Source organism: Toxoplasma gondii, chromosome XII, assembly GCF_000006565.2.
Source record: "Toxoplasma gondii ME49 chromosome XII, whole genome shotgun sequence".
In the NCBI taxonomy this organism is placed as follows: Eukaryota; Apicomplexa; class Conoidasida; order Eucoccidiorida; family Sarcocystidae; genus Toxoplasma; species Toxoplasma gondii.
Genome location: NC_031480.1, coordinates 3,737,976 through 3,752,268, shown reverse-complemented (window position 1 = coordinate 3,752,268; position 14,293 = coordinate 3,737,976). Strand labels below are relative to the sequence as shown.

Genomic DNA, 14,293 nt, shown 5'->3' with positions numbered 1-14,293 from the left:
TGCGGTATGAGCGCCTGGATGTGTCCTCCAAAATGAACCCCCATAAAGCACGCCATCATACATCTGTCTTCTTGAGCTGTACTGGCAGCACCTGAGCGCGCGAAAAAATACTAGTTTGCATGTCCCCCCCAAAACATCCGTGCTACATGTATTTTATTGCAGGCCACGTTTGATGTTATTGCCCACTGCGGACGACCCTTTCTTTTGACATGTCCTCCTATCGTTCACACTCAACTCCAAGACCAACACAGAAGCACAACCTCAGAAGCCGAAACCGGCTTCCGAGTAGCCTTCCAATTGTTCCTTGGGAAATAGCGAACTCTGCACGAGCCATCATGAAATGAAACAGATAGGCCCGTACCCGGTGACGGGCACGGCTTGCAGACGACTCAAGTGCAAGGGCTTCTTGGTAATCATGAGTACGTAAGTGGCACGAACTGCAGATCCTCAACAGGGACCCCGCTGGAGGCCATGCAACTCGCATACTGTTGGACGGCCATGTCGTGAAGATCCTGAAATCACACAGGAAGAACTTTTGAAGATTCCGTGAAACTCGACAAATGCTCAAAATACTCCTGCCCAGTTTGCATGTGTTGATTGGCTCACCCCGCCCCCGTCAGAATTGTCCACAGTCGGGTCGAATTCGTTAGCCGACAGGAGTGATAGTGCACGAAACTTGAGGATGTTAGAACTGAGATGTGTACAGAACAAATAAACTACGCGAGTGGAGATGATCTACTGATTGTTCCGAGCACAGGATCACACGCGTACGCACCTTTAAGGTTTTAATATCATCCCTTAGTTCGTCGGCCAGCTCGTCTTTGGCTTTAAGTAGTCTTTCTGCTCCTTTGGACAGAGGGATTAAATCACAGGTCTCAATTTGTTGTCGGTGCCTGAGCTCTTCGACCTATACAGAAGAGGCTCACAAGCATCATTTATTTTCAGCGTTGTATTTTATGGGCAAGAACATCTCAGAACAAAGGCAAATCACAGCTACACGTGTACACGCATTACCCGTACCATACAATGGAGCCGTTGTTTCCACGTGAAGCGCTCTGGGTCATGTCAGCATGTCTTTCGCGTAGTATCACGGATAAGCGGGATCTTCTGGGCGCCGTAAGTATACAACATCGTACCTGAGCCTGGGCGACTTCCTCGGCTTCCTCCAGAGCCTTCAGCTTTCTTTCGAGGACCATAGTCTGCAAGCATAACCCCGTGAAGGGGAAAACTTTTCGATCGAGTATACTGGAGAAAGCTTCATGCGTGGCACTATGAAATTTTGTGCGTTAGCCCTCCTACGATCTTTCAGACTGTCGTGAGAGAAACGCTACTCAGTAAGGGCCACTGAAGAGTTAACAAAGTGCATGGTATGAGTCAAAAAATCACTTTCGCGTACCTTCAGGCAGGCCTTCTGTTGCAGACCGTAAACGGCTCTCTGGTACCGCTGCTGAAACTCGGTTTTTGTCTTCTTCAGCATCTCGGATTGCTGCTCCAGGATTTCCGCTTGCTGTTCCAGCCTAGCAAGAATTGCTGCTTGTTCGGTCAATTTTTGTTTTGATTCTGCAAGTTTGGCTTTGTCAATCTCGTACAGCCGAAGTTCGTTCTGCAGCTTTTCCGTTTCTTGTGTCATTTTTCTCAGTGGCTCTACGCATGACAAGCAATGTGGATAAGAAGCTGCGAACACATGTGAAGAGGTGATACCAAATGCTGACGGGGCACTGTCTTCGCTGGCAGGTCTGACCACTGGAATTCTTTCAACAGTGCGGTCGCACTAAGTTGCGTGGCCTCGTGTCACGGTTTGTACCAGTTGTGATGTAGCTTATCGTTCGTCGACTGTTGTGGAGCGGGTGACTGAAGACCCACCGTGGAACCCACAAGAGTGCGATAACTGTTTGCTCATCATCCCCTCGATCGACCGTACTAGGTGCTCCTTCCTGTCGGTGCCGGGTCGCACACACCCACAAGACCCCGATTCTTCGCAATTAAATCGGCCATGCGTTTCCCCTCTCGTGTCTCCGCTTGTTTAAGGTCCGCATGTTCTTTCTGCAGGCGCATGAATGTAAGAAACGGTGATGCAACAACCGGTAGAGGGCAATATGTTAGAACTGTGGGTTCATTACACTTCTTTAACGATGCTTGGTTCTCCACGTATGCTCCCGCGGTCCGACTACTGGCTGTTTGATTTGCTCCTACTTTTCATAGTGACGTGCCTCGAGAGGCGCCCGACGACAGGCAGCTGACAACCGGGTTTGTTCTGGTGCTCGTTATACACTCCATCATGTTTAAGAGCAGGCCGGTAAACGTGCGCTTTTCCCGGATCAACGCATTCTACCAGGCTGACCTGGACACTAGCCATGTCCTACCTTGAGACGCTTGATGAGCTCAAGGTTGGACGACGTGATATCTCCGTAGTAACGTTTTATCGCCTGAGAGGTTTTGGTGTTTTGGGACTGCACCATGCTGCAAAAGAGACAAAGTTCGTCCGTTTGAAGCATCATCATTGTCAGAGTGCCAGAGATATACAACATATACGCGGGTCAAAATCCAACATGTCGCAGTTGGTGGTCGTGTGCTTTGGGACCGTTGTGTCCCAACTTGCGATGCAGAACGATAACGAATACACAAGTAGCTGGGAAGCGAAGGGATCTGTTGTTTATAATGAAGCGACGGCTAGTGAACAGAGGAACTTACAATAAATGGTTTTTCTTTTCCGCTTCAATCTTTGCAATCAGGAATTGCCGCTGCTTCTGCATCTCGTCTTTCAGCTGCAGGTACCCAGCGCATCCAGAGTCACCAACAACGAAACATGATACCACTTGTGCTTGCGTGCGTGGATGTTCCCGTGTCTGATTTGAACTATCGCATTGTTAAAAATCCAAGGCACACGGCAGCATGCAGCTTGGCTCCCGAGAGAGGTGCATGTGATCGATGAATGACCGAGAGATGCGTTCCCACATTGTCGGTTCGGAGTTTCCACTTGAGATGCAATTCGCGCGCATGCCTTTCAAATTCCCGACGGAGTTCAAGAATCTTCTCGTCCTGTCGTAGTTTCAGCTCGTGGAGAAACTCAACATGGGCGGTTTGCATTTCCCTTGTCATCGACAGCTGGTCCTGCTTCTGGTACCACAGCGCATCCTCCCGGCTTCTGAGATAAAGGTTTACACACGATAACATTCTGGACAGACTTGTACTGTTTTTTCTAGATTCGGCATCCTCCGGAATTCCAACGAAACAGTGACAGTGAGTTTGGGTTGATTCTGCTGAAGGAGCAAGACACGCAGGGAAAGCACAGGGTTGCGGCAGCAGGCCACTGTGTCCTCTGTTACCTGTGAACGTCTTCACGAAGCTTCAGAGCGGCCTCGGCGTCAATCCTCAACTGTGTCGCTTCCTCGCTCTGTTCTGCCAGGAGCTGCTTGATGCGCAGCTTGCACAACTTCAACTCCATCCCGAACGATTCGACTTCATCAAGGATTTCGTCTTTCTTCTTCCGTAAAGTATCGTGTCTTTCCTGAGTGCATGAGCCAGCGACGCTCAGTGCGCTTCTCTCCATCAGCAGGAGTAAGACACCTGGTTCCCGGCTCTAAGGAGACTCAGCATTCCACGTTTGCCTAGCGACAGGTGATTGCCGGTGTCTTCTCTTCTTGGCAGTAATTGAGAGCCGTGTTACACTCACACCGGTGTATTCAACGATGCCGTGTACGCACCCGATGATTACGACGTCGGGATCGATAAGATGGTGAAATTCATTGAAGGTCGCTGGCAGATTGTCGGAAACCTCTAGTCCTATTCTGTACATTTTGTCGTTCGAGTTCTGTTTCGAAGACGTCTGTAAGCGTTTGATAGCGACGTACCTCAGCGGCACTCTGTTCCATGACCCAGAGGTGGCTCAGTTGATCTTTTTCTGACGAAATCTCATGAAAGAGTCTTTCCTCATCTTCACATTCTGCCTTCAGTGTTTTTAGCTGCGAGTGTGCAAAACATGCTTCAGAACTGAACACATTGGTAAGGCTTTCCATGGTATCTTCGCGTTGCCGTACTTTGTTGTCATTTATCTCGCACGACCAATCCTCACGCACGGCTCACCACGCTTCGTCAGACTACTTTCGCTGTAGATGGAACCAGTTTTCACAGTTTAAGCACAACAACTGTGCTACGTTAGCAGCATTTCTACAGGGCAGGTTCTCGGCAGTTTTGATAAGGATACCTATGCTGCAGTCCTCTGTAATTAGGCTCCGGTACGCACCTCTTGCAAGAGTTGCTTCTTCATCGGAATTTCCAGTTCCTCGGGGGAGGGCTTCGAAGGCGCCTTGCCGCTTTTAGTGCCTGGTGCATCGGCGTCGCCTCCCCGCTTCTTTTTCGACGCCATCGTCACGAATTGATCCTTTCCGCGTTGATATGCTGGCTCTTCAAATAAGCGAAAGAGACAAGAAATGGTGGCTGCCCGAATTGTTTTTGGTGAGTTTTCCAGCAGTGCGTGGGTCTTTCCGTAAGCTACGGTACAGCGTCCAATAGGTCAGCTCTGACTTTGGAGTACGATTTGAGCACTATCATAAGCTCTGAAATGGCGCTGCTATCGAAGTCGAGTATTGCCGCTTGCGGAACACTGCTTGCCTGCCATCATATTGTGTTTAACGCATCGGCAGAAGTCTCACTTGTCGGCCGTTCATTGCCAACGTGAGCGGTCGTGGCCCCCAGGAGTAGAGGCCGTACTGAGCCAGCCTTTTATTTGTACTCCAACAACGAAATGTCACCGACAAATAATGACCGTAGTTGCGCAACTCCCCCCTGTCGGCAGATGGCGTACACCAAGCTATGAGGCGTGTGGTGGGATGCGATTGCCAGTCAAGCGTGACTTAATTTGTCACCCCAGTCACCGCTGCGAAAGAAGATCTGGTAGACTGAATTATCTTGTGTGAGGATTATGAAGGGCCACTGGTGACCGAGTCACAGAGAGCACGTTCAAGAAAAGGCTTGCGCAGCAGGTTGGCGATTGCCCAATCTGCCGTTCTTCTGCAAATGGCTTTCTCACCCTGGCACTATTCAACGCAAACCCAGCCACTATAGTCATTTTCTTCCGCTCGACACCAGCAGGCCGTGTGCTCAGCTGTGTCATTCTACTGAAATATGATTGAGTTCCTAGCCGGTTACGCGTGTGCGCCTGCAGCCGAGTTTTGGAAAAGGCGCTTCCGCCATGGGGCCACCGGCTTCGCATGCAAGCACAAACATCGACTAAGAAAAGTTCGGGAAGCCACTACAGGTGTCATTGTCGGTCCAACTGGATACCTAGCCACAACTGGTTTCTTCAATTGGGAACCCACTGTTTAATGAAACGTAGCCTTGCTTGTGTACCTAGAGCAGTGCTGTCACGGCGCTGAGTGCCTCACATGGTGTACCATCGTCTGCTTTCTGTACGGTACCAGGTAGCAATGCTAAATCGAGGGTTCGGTGACATGTGACACGTCACACTGAATGGCGTGGCAAATTGCTCACACAAATCCCTCGGTTGTCCTCGATACTAGCGCGAACCTGGACAGGCTCGCAGCGGGAGCTGCAGCTCTCTGGAACTAGCCTACCTGTAAAACACGATGGCACTTTTCAAATCGGACGATCGTAGCAAAGTGTGCCTCGACGACAGACGGGCGAATCAGCCCTACGATGGACTGTTCAAAGGGTTGGGCGATCGCAGCGGCACTGTCCCACATCCACATGTTCGTCCGAATCCCGACCACAACAAATCGACAGTCTGCCTTGGGGGAGATGCTTCGGCAGAACGGTTTGCGTACGTCGAACAGCAGCGACAGCAGCCGCCCGTAGACCCGTCTTTCTACGTCGAACAGGTGACAACGGCTGCGAGGCATGTAAACAAAAACAAGAGTTCGGTACAGTTTGGGGATGACACCACTGGTCTTTCTAGCCTACACCAAGACCAGGTACTCGACCCACGTGTAGGCAGTCCACACACAAAACAAGGGAAAGTTGTCAACAGTGAGCACAACAAATCAACTCTCATTTTCGGAGACGCGACAGATCAGGAGAGATTCGAGTTTGCGGAAGAGCGCAGGGGGCATCCGGTGCGGGGAAAGCAGGGCCAGGAGCAGTTGGTGTTCGCTGCAGTCGCTGAGGGAGCTAGTAATCGCGAAACGTGCAGGAGCAGAAACAAGAGAAACCAGTCCACTCTTGTACTTGGCGGGGGGTGCGTGTCAGATGATGCACCCCGACGTTCTGTAGCCAAAGAATTCGGATTCATGCCTAGCGCTCCGGAGATGTTCGACGAAATGCCCCGATCGACATACGTTAGAACCCCCGGCGCTGTGTCTGAGTATGGGAATTTCGACCAAAGCGAGTGAGCCATGCAACCTCTTCACATTTTTGACGTCCTGTTGGTACTCTAAGCGATCACACAAGTGCACACACAACCTGGTCTGCACCTGTACGATGCGTGTACCGTATTGTCGGAGACAATGCGAACATACTGAGCATACGAGTTGCCCGTATGACTTCCCGCGGGGCGAGAGATGTTTCTCTGCGGCTGGGTCGCTACAGACTGGCTTTGGACGCAAATCGTTTCTTCGTCAGCAATTATCGGACGACGTTCCGGCGATTCAAGGTCCACAACCACACAACTACCTTTTGTAGCGTAGGAAGCGAGCTTGAATATCATCATAATGAACATTCGCCGCCCAAAGTAACCGCCTTCAAGAAGGAAGAGCATAGAGAAGAAACGATGCTGGTGTAACCGTGCGACAAGAGATGGGGAGCGAAGATGTTTTTTTTTCAGTGGCACTAACTCGTCAAGAGGCGGAGACTTCACTGCGGCATTGTGAAAGAGGTTGGGGACTCGCTAGGATATCACGCGTCTCGCTGCTGCGTTTGTTTAGGGTTGTGGACGTCAATCAAGAAGGACTGTCAAACAAAAGAAGGCAGGAAACAAGCCCCTTCAACATAATATCCAGTCGGTCGAAAAGGGACAAGGAACTTCAGTCAGAGCATTGAAAACTGCTGAACAAACGCGGTTCAGAATTCCATAGAAGTCGTGGGACAGAACACCCAGGAAGTATTCCACACGTTTTGCACACCATCGCAACGGAAATTTGTGGACTTGAATTGTGTTCTGCTGCGGAGGCAATGCATGGACTGCCAGAGCGTTCAAGAACACTTCTTCCTTTGATAGCCAGCGACCCTTCGATTGACAAGCAGGCTGTTTCTGAATCTAGCAATGTGCGTAGCTGGTGGCGACCCCAACTTGCATTTCCGGTACATCTTCTTCAGATTGGTCGCGTGCGTCCCAGCTGTAGCGGTTAAACTATAGAAGACTCGACTATTATCCATATATACCAGGCGGATTACTGCGGACCTGCCAGCTGCAAATGCTCATTTTCTGTTCCTCAGATGCCGAGACAACCATTAACGGCGAGCCGCGGCGCAAGCAAGCTGGAGCATAAACGGAAGTTATAAGCCTGATTAATCTATCAGTTTCAAACATGGGGCTGGTTAGACGTGTGAGCTCGCTAGAGAGAAGTTGCATATCCACAGTCAATGTTGTTTCAGTTCTCTACTGGCAAGGCCAGTGCTAGATCGTCTGGAATTAGCTTCCTGCTCGCGACGCTGCTGTTTTATAGATGCGAGTTCCCAGCCGCCACTGCTGAAGACAGCTGCACAGATGTGACACGCTGCGCCTGCAATACCATCTCCAAATGTTTTACGAGTGGCTCGTCACGGCTTGTCTTCCATTTGGATGGGTGAATCGGTTACGCGGACGACACCCAAGCCTAACGGTGTAGCAGTTTTTGACTAATACTGAGAAACGGCAGGTCTGCCAATTCCTCTGGTATGGGGTATTAACATTCACATGAGGAGACAGTGGAAACGGACAGCTACAAGCTGCAAGAATCGATATCTCTCTTGTGAGTAAAATGAATTTTTCGCTTTCCCCGGCGGGGGTACCCCCACGGTGCACGGTGTTCGGGTGTAGTAGCGGTTGCGGTGCGTCACTGAAATTTCTTCTTACGAACTGGGAGCCGGTTATTCATCTCCACTCCCTTGCAAGGAGAATGGCTTTCACCCGACGGATTCACAATTAGTTGCTTCTCTCCCTGCACACCTGATGCTTGCTACCTTTTTGTGCCTCGATATATTCAACCGTTCACGACTAAGATTGCAGTGGAAACCTGCTGCTAAAAAAAAGGCAACGTATTCACCATTGGTTTTGTCCGAACGACCTGCAGGTAAATGTGATCATGACTTACCAATCGGGGCATCTCAACTCTCATTTCCACAGATACACTATCCAGAAAAGCTGACTACGCATGGCGGAGGCCGACAGGCGTGCCGCGCACCGTCGATATCGAACATACCGTAGATGTGCAATCAGCTGCGAGCCATCCCGTTGACTTAACGAGGACTCCACTCTGGTACACTGCGTACACATCTTCATATATTCACACCTATTCATCTTTGTACTGATATACGTCTATGTAGTACAGTTATATCTGAATGTCGTGTTCCGGAGAGCACTGCGTATCAAACAGTTGCCATGTAGACGGCTGATATTTGAGTGATCATGCGTATTCGTCCGGATGTGGAGATGCCGCTCGACCACTTTAAAACTCATGAATGTGCACGCTCGCTGTCACCGCCACTACGAGTGACTCACGCTTTTATAATGTAACCCGGAAAAGAACAATAACGGTGGCGCGCAATACCGCTGGTCGACAAGAGTAAGATTTCCAACGCTAACCCGCTTCGGCAACGACGAAAACTCAGTTGGGTTTCACCCGAGGTCTGCACGACGTTGCACCTTTGCAGATGACTCGAACGGAAACCAGCCTTTCCTGTGCCTCTAGTAGTAGCGCGGCGGAAACTGAAAGGTCACGGCTGTGCCTCACTCAGCGAAAAAGCGTGTTTCAAAAGTCTCCCTGTTGGATTTCGTATTCCGTCCACATTCACGTAACTGCCACGGTACACAGTAGACAGACTGGCAAAACTAGGGAAGGAGGATGCGCCCGCTTCCTCGACTGTTGGAATACTCACACACGGCGGGAAAGCCAAGACCATCGACACAGAAAGAAAAGTAGAGGGCAGAAGAAAAAGCGAACCCAGAATGGTAGTGAGGTAGCAGAGTGGCAGAAGCGCTGGTACCGTGGGTGTCTACGCAACTCACATATCTTCGTCATCATCACCCTTGTCCTTCTCATCGTCGTCGTAGAAGAAGTTCTCATCAGTGCCTGAACGCGCCTCACAGAAGCGAATAGAAACGTTCATTTTCGCATGCACGTTCCGGCACGAGACGTTTGACAGCACCTGACTCGGACAGGAAGAAGCCACATCCCCGTGTCGGCGCCTCGGCCATTCCCACGACAAACTGGCTCGCAGCCACCGAGTGCAAGAGCTAAAGCATTTGGCAAATCTGCGGGTCCCCGTTCTGTTCCGTGTCCAAGAGGCTGCTTGACAGCGAAACACTCACCAGCCATGGAGTTTCCTGGCGCCCCGCTTCCGGGTTTTTCCCCTGCAGGCAAGTTGGCTACGTTGACGAAGTGGATTCCCTTTTTGTTGAAGGCGAGAAGGAGAGAGAAGTACGTGTCGATGTCGATGGTGACACTTCGCCGGTCGCCCAAGCCAGTCGCACTGAGGACGCCTAAGCAGAACTCCCGGAAAGGCTGCGAAGTGGGGGCGCACTTGTTCAGGGTGCACCACGTTTTGTAGTTCGCTTCGAGCATCGACAGAATCGATGCGCGGCGAAACAACGCATGCAGTGTTCGGTTCTTGCGTCCGAAACAAATGCGCATCAGTCCATCCCACTCCTTGAAGTCGACCTGATGCAACGCAGGAACAGCAGAAACGTGTGAAACAAGGAGTGCAAACCGCGTGTCGTGCGACAGTGTCTCTCAGTGAAATCCAACTCTCTTGTCAACCATGAACCACGAAAGACCCAGCAGAGCATGGAAAACACGCAGACAAGATAAGAACACGAGTCACCCGGAGGGAAAGCCATTGCTAGGCGTTGGAAGAAACGGCAAGAGCTCTGGAGACACGCGCATTCTTCTATTTCTTTTCCTCGAGCGCCAATGTTTCTCCTGGTTGCGAGACGAAACTCACATCGATGAGATTGGGTCGCGGAACGACTTTGACCACGACCGAGTCGACTTTGGGAGGCGGCGTGAAATGCTTGGCGTCGACTTTGCACACCCGCTGGACTGTACAAAACAGGCTGACGTTCGCCGCCAGTCGACAGTAGTTCTTGTCTCCCGGCTGAGCCATGAGTCGCTCCCCAAACTCCTTCTGGAACATGAGCACGGCGCACCTGAAGAAGACCAGGCAGATAGGCAGAGTTAGAGTACGCGTCTGTCACCCTGCAACGGCGGAAACACACTGAACACGAGGTCGCATGCGCCTCCTATGAGCCCGCGTTGTTCCTCCTCTTCACGACAAGCATTCCAGATGAAGAAGTGTAGAAAAGCAACCCAGACACTGCGTCGATCATAGGGAGAAATGAGCACAACTTGGACAACTGTATACGTTTTTGCGGCTAACTGTCAAGGAAACATTCAGGCTTTTTATAGGCCATGATTGGTCTTGGATTTCCTGCTGATGGAAAAGAACGACACAAGCCATCGGAACTCGAGAAGACGACGCGCGAGCCTTGCCTTGGAAGTCCCACGGAAAAGCCGTCCCTATCCACGGCGAAAAGAGGCTGAAAACCCGGGTGTACGTACAACGGGTCTGTGTCTATTTCGGAAAGCAGCCACATTCGCGGGCGGTCATAACCCCTGCGCACCATCAGAAGACACCTCCCTCTCGGGCTGGCGTCGTCAGACTGTTTCAATTTTAGGCCTCTTTTTATCGAGCCATTAATCATCCCGCCACGTGGCTCACAGCGATGGGGGCGCCACAGAAAAGCTTTGCTGATAAACGTCACTTTCGAAGTTACCGATGGAACACGCCGTGCCACAAGTTCCCGCTTGCTCGCAAACCACGCACACGCTAGTACACACACGCACATGCATGCAAACGTTTGTATCTGTAAATATGCATTGGAGTATATATATATATATATATATATACATGCATGGAGACGGTATACTGAGTCACCTGCGAAACTGCCTCCCAAGTCACACCATACCCTAGAGACGCACGGACAGCGATACAACCGCCACGAGGTGACAGTTGTCTCTTCACGGTACGCAGCTGCTACGCATGAGAATTCGGGGAAAACCGTTGTCAGTGTCTTCGCCGAGAGCCGCGTTTGCCGTGAGGACGAGGCGTCGCGGATAAACACTACATTTGACAGTGCAGAAAGGAGGCTTGTGACGACTGGACTGGGCTCTCCAGGAACGCATTTGTTCCCACGGTGGTTCATCCACCCGAGGACGACAGAGGCGGCATTGAGAGGGTCAAGAGGTCGACCGAGCGTTCACAGAGTCAGTTGAAGAAGGACTCGTCCTCGGGTCCTGTGCTTCTGTGCTCCCAGACTTGCCTGAAAGGCGGTCGGTGTGCGAGAAGACGAAGAAGAAAGTGCGATGAAATTTGGTATGGAAGGTTCGCGGCACAGACATCGAAGACGCCCAAGTCGGAGCGAAGTGCGTCTCCATGCCGGACAGCCAGATTCATAAACCCGTTGCTTATTGCTCTCTTCTTCACCTCGTTAACCATACGCGCGTCGACGTCGAGAGCGACCACTTCGCGCGCGACGGGCAGCAGGCGCATTGTCAAGTTACCTGTGCCTGCAGACAGAGAAGCAGGACGGCTGCGCGGAGAGTGTCTGTGTGTGCGGCTGAAACGCGCGCTGTCGGCTCACGCTCAGGGCCGCTCACTCTCCATCCCAGGGAGTTGCCAAGTCCAGACACGCTATACGGAGCAGCAAGGCAAGGCTTTTTCGACCGTTCACACAGTCTCGCGTAAAGCGCGAGAGACACAGTTCCAGTGCAGATGTCTGACCAGTCTCGCCGCGACGTCGTCAGGGGAGCGTGCCAAAGACGCAGCGCATTGTGTATACAACCGGTCTCACCACAAGGCAACTTTCAGGACGCTTTCCAGCCGACTTGGACAACATCGAGTGCCTCGTCAAGTCTCCCCCACCCTCTGGAGAGCATGGCCGCTCTCCGAGTCTCAGAGTTCACAGCTGTGCGCCCAGGAGTCGACGGGACTCTCCCTCAACCGAGACACGCTTTCTGAACTGTCTGCGGCACACCACAGCTGCTGTGTGGAGGCGTGAGAAGCCGATTTCGTTTTGCGCTTACCAGGTCCGATTTCGAGGACGGTGTCCGAGGAGCGGATGTCGGCTGCTTGCACGATTTTATCCAGAACTGCCTGGTTTTTCAGCAAGTGCTGGCCAAACTTCTTCTGCAGAGGCAAGCCCATCGTGGGCGGCAAGGGCACACCACTCAGCGCATTTCCTGCGCGCTTCGGCTGACGATTCGCAGTCGCGACGGTGGCGACTGGTCGACTGAAGGGACCGCTACGGGCCTTCCCCGTTTTTGAGTTGCGCCAAGCCATCGCGACCGTTGCAGAGAGCGTCGAATGCGGCTGCGCGCCAGGAAAACAGCAGACAGCTGAGGGCGGGAAACGCACAGCAGGGGGAAGGCGACCAGTGGGCGCCTGCCCGGAAACACAGAGGCAGGGAAAAGAAGAAAAGCGACACGAGAACGGAGACGCAGACAAGCGAAGCAAGGACGGAGAGAGGAAGCGAGAGAAGACAGCAGAAGGACACACAAGTGCGCGAAAAGAGACTCCGGTCAGAACCGGCCACGCCGGTCCGAGGGAAGTAACTTCCGGGTGTTGTACGTACACCTGAGAACCTCGGATCAAGCGGTGTGGCACGGCGGAGAGCGACGAAAGAAGACACGCCAGGGGCATTCTCACTCAGTGCACAACCCCGACAGTTGCCGTTTCCCTCTGCGGTTCGGCAGAGCGGTTTTGAGAGGGAGTAGACACAGAGAGGCGAGCTCCAAGTTCGTGACGACTGAGAGTCTGCACTCTGCAGTCTTCCCTGCTCCTCGTGCGGTCGGAAAGAGGCAAGCTCGGAGACGCGTAAAAGAGGCAATCAAGCTCCGGATACAGCTCGACTTATTCCAGGTAAAAACGTCCACGAAGTGGTGTCTCCTCACGCCCTTGCAACAGTCACCGGGAACCGCCCGAGCCACTCACGATCGACGACGTTCCGCCGAAGACAGCAGAGGAGTTCGAAGCTCTCCCGTAGCCCGAAACAAGGCCGTTTGTGGGAGAGATTTGACACGTTCTTCGTGGAATGTGATTGGAGGCAGAAGAAAGCAGGAGCGAGCAACTATTTTCAAGTCGTCAGCTTGGATGAACGCTTCTCTGCAGAGTTGACCGCAAATGCGGAGTTCGCGCGGGGAAACGAAAAAGCAAGAAGTTCGTTTTTCAATGAAAGAAAACCAGAAAAGGAAACTTTATTTACAAACCACGGTGTTGCGGCCGCTCCAGCGCCAAGCTAAATTGTAAAATTTCTCAAGACCCTCTTCATGTGGGGCCCTAAGCTCGCGGAAAGAAGAGACTGCAGGCGAAGTTCCGTTGACATGATCGCAGGGCCAACGTCTAAAATTACACTTGGAGGACTTAAACAGAAAGAGAACTGGGCAGATGTAGCACGCGGCGTAAATCAGTTGGAGAGCAAAAGAGAAAGCTGCGGCGAGCGTTCCAGCATACGCATGCAGCCAGCGGCCGATTCGGGCGAAATCGAAGGAGAGGGGTTCTGGTACTGACGGGCAGACTCAAAGACTTTTTGAAAAAAAAATCCAGTTCAACTTAATTCTTCTTGTCGTCACATCGACCACTTGCAGTGTCAACACACTGCGTCTACGCGTTTCTCTGTCTTCTCGCTCGAATTCCACTTATCGTCGCCCGGGTGCACATACAGAGCGGAGACGGGGCGGCGCTTGTCTCGCGGATCTCGAGACTAGACTGCCGCAGAGCTACGACAAGCAGTCGTCCGTGAAAGTGCGTCTTCTGGACATAGACAGCATAGAGGCATGGCTTTGTCACGAGGTCTGAGGTGTATGTTCACCTAAAATAGCCGTGGTGGCAGCCAGCGCGGTCAGCATTTGCGTTCCCCGTTCGCGTAGGTGCCAGATCGGACTTTCGTCAGGCTGAAACTCAGATGCAAGCGCTCGACAGCGAAGATGTATAGGAGATACCTGACACTTCTCGCCTTTGAAAGATGCCATAATTCGCTGCATTCGATAAAACCCTCGTAGCGACAAAATTGGCCATACGGTGCCGTTCCGAAATGCTTATGTGCGTATATAAACATATATATATATATATATATATATATCTG

The 14,293-nt window shown here is 51.8% G+C and overlaps 3 protein-coding genes across 3 annotated transcripts; 1 reads left to right on the top strand and 2 right to left on the bottom strand.

Annotated features, from left to right (window-relative positions):
* Positions 1-413: 413 nt before the first annotated feature.
* On the bottom strand, positions 414-4,366 carry TGME49_248225 (PF2 arrest specific protein 8/11, putative; the record flags this gene model as incomplete). Its single annotated transcript, XM_018780852.1, has 11 exons — positions 414-512; positions 776-907; positions 1,137-1,199; positions 1,397-1,644; positions 1,959-2,043; positions 2,364-2,460; positions 2,692-2,765; positions 2,956-3,145; positions 3,327-3,508; positions 3,852-3,962; positions 4,244-4,366. The coding sequence occupies 11 exons, from the start codon at positions 4,364-4,366 to the stop codon at positions 414-416; spliced, it is 1,404 nt and encodes a 467-aa protein (XP_018634990.1).
* Positions 4,367-5,585: 1,219 nt separating this feature from the next.
* On the top strand, positions 5,586-6,347 carry TGME49_248210 (hypothetical protein; the record flags this gene model as incomplete). The annotated part of the gene is made up of 1 exon (XM_002367127.1): positions 5,586-6,347. The coding sequence occupies one exon, from the start codon at positions 5,586-5,588 to the stop codon at positions 6,345-6,347; it is 762 nt and encodes a 253-aa protein (XP_002367168.1).
* Positions 6,348-8,185: 1,838 nt separating this feature from the next.
* TGME49_248200 (ribosomal RNA (adenine(1779)-N(6)/adenine(1780)-N(6))-dimethyltransferase, putative) lies at positions 8,186-13,559 on the bottom strand. The gene is made up of 5 exons (XM_002367126.2): positions 12,237-13,559; positions 11,474-11,720; positions 10,096-10,300; positions 9,464-9,812; positions 8,186-9,224 (listed from the first exon to the last, which is right to left on the bottom strand). The coding sequence occupies exons 1-5, from the start codon at positions 12,850-12,852 to the stop codon at positions 9,157-9,159; spliced, it is 1,485 nt and encodes a 494-aa protein (XP_002367167.1). The 5' UTR covers positions 12,853-13,559; the 3' UTR covers positions 8,186-9,156.
* Between the last annotated feature and the right edge of the window lie 734 nt (positions 13,560-14,293).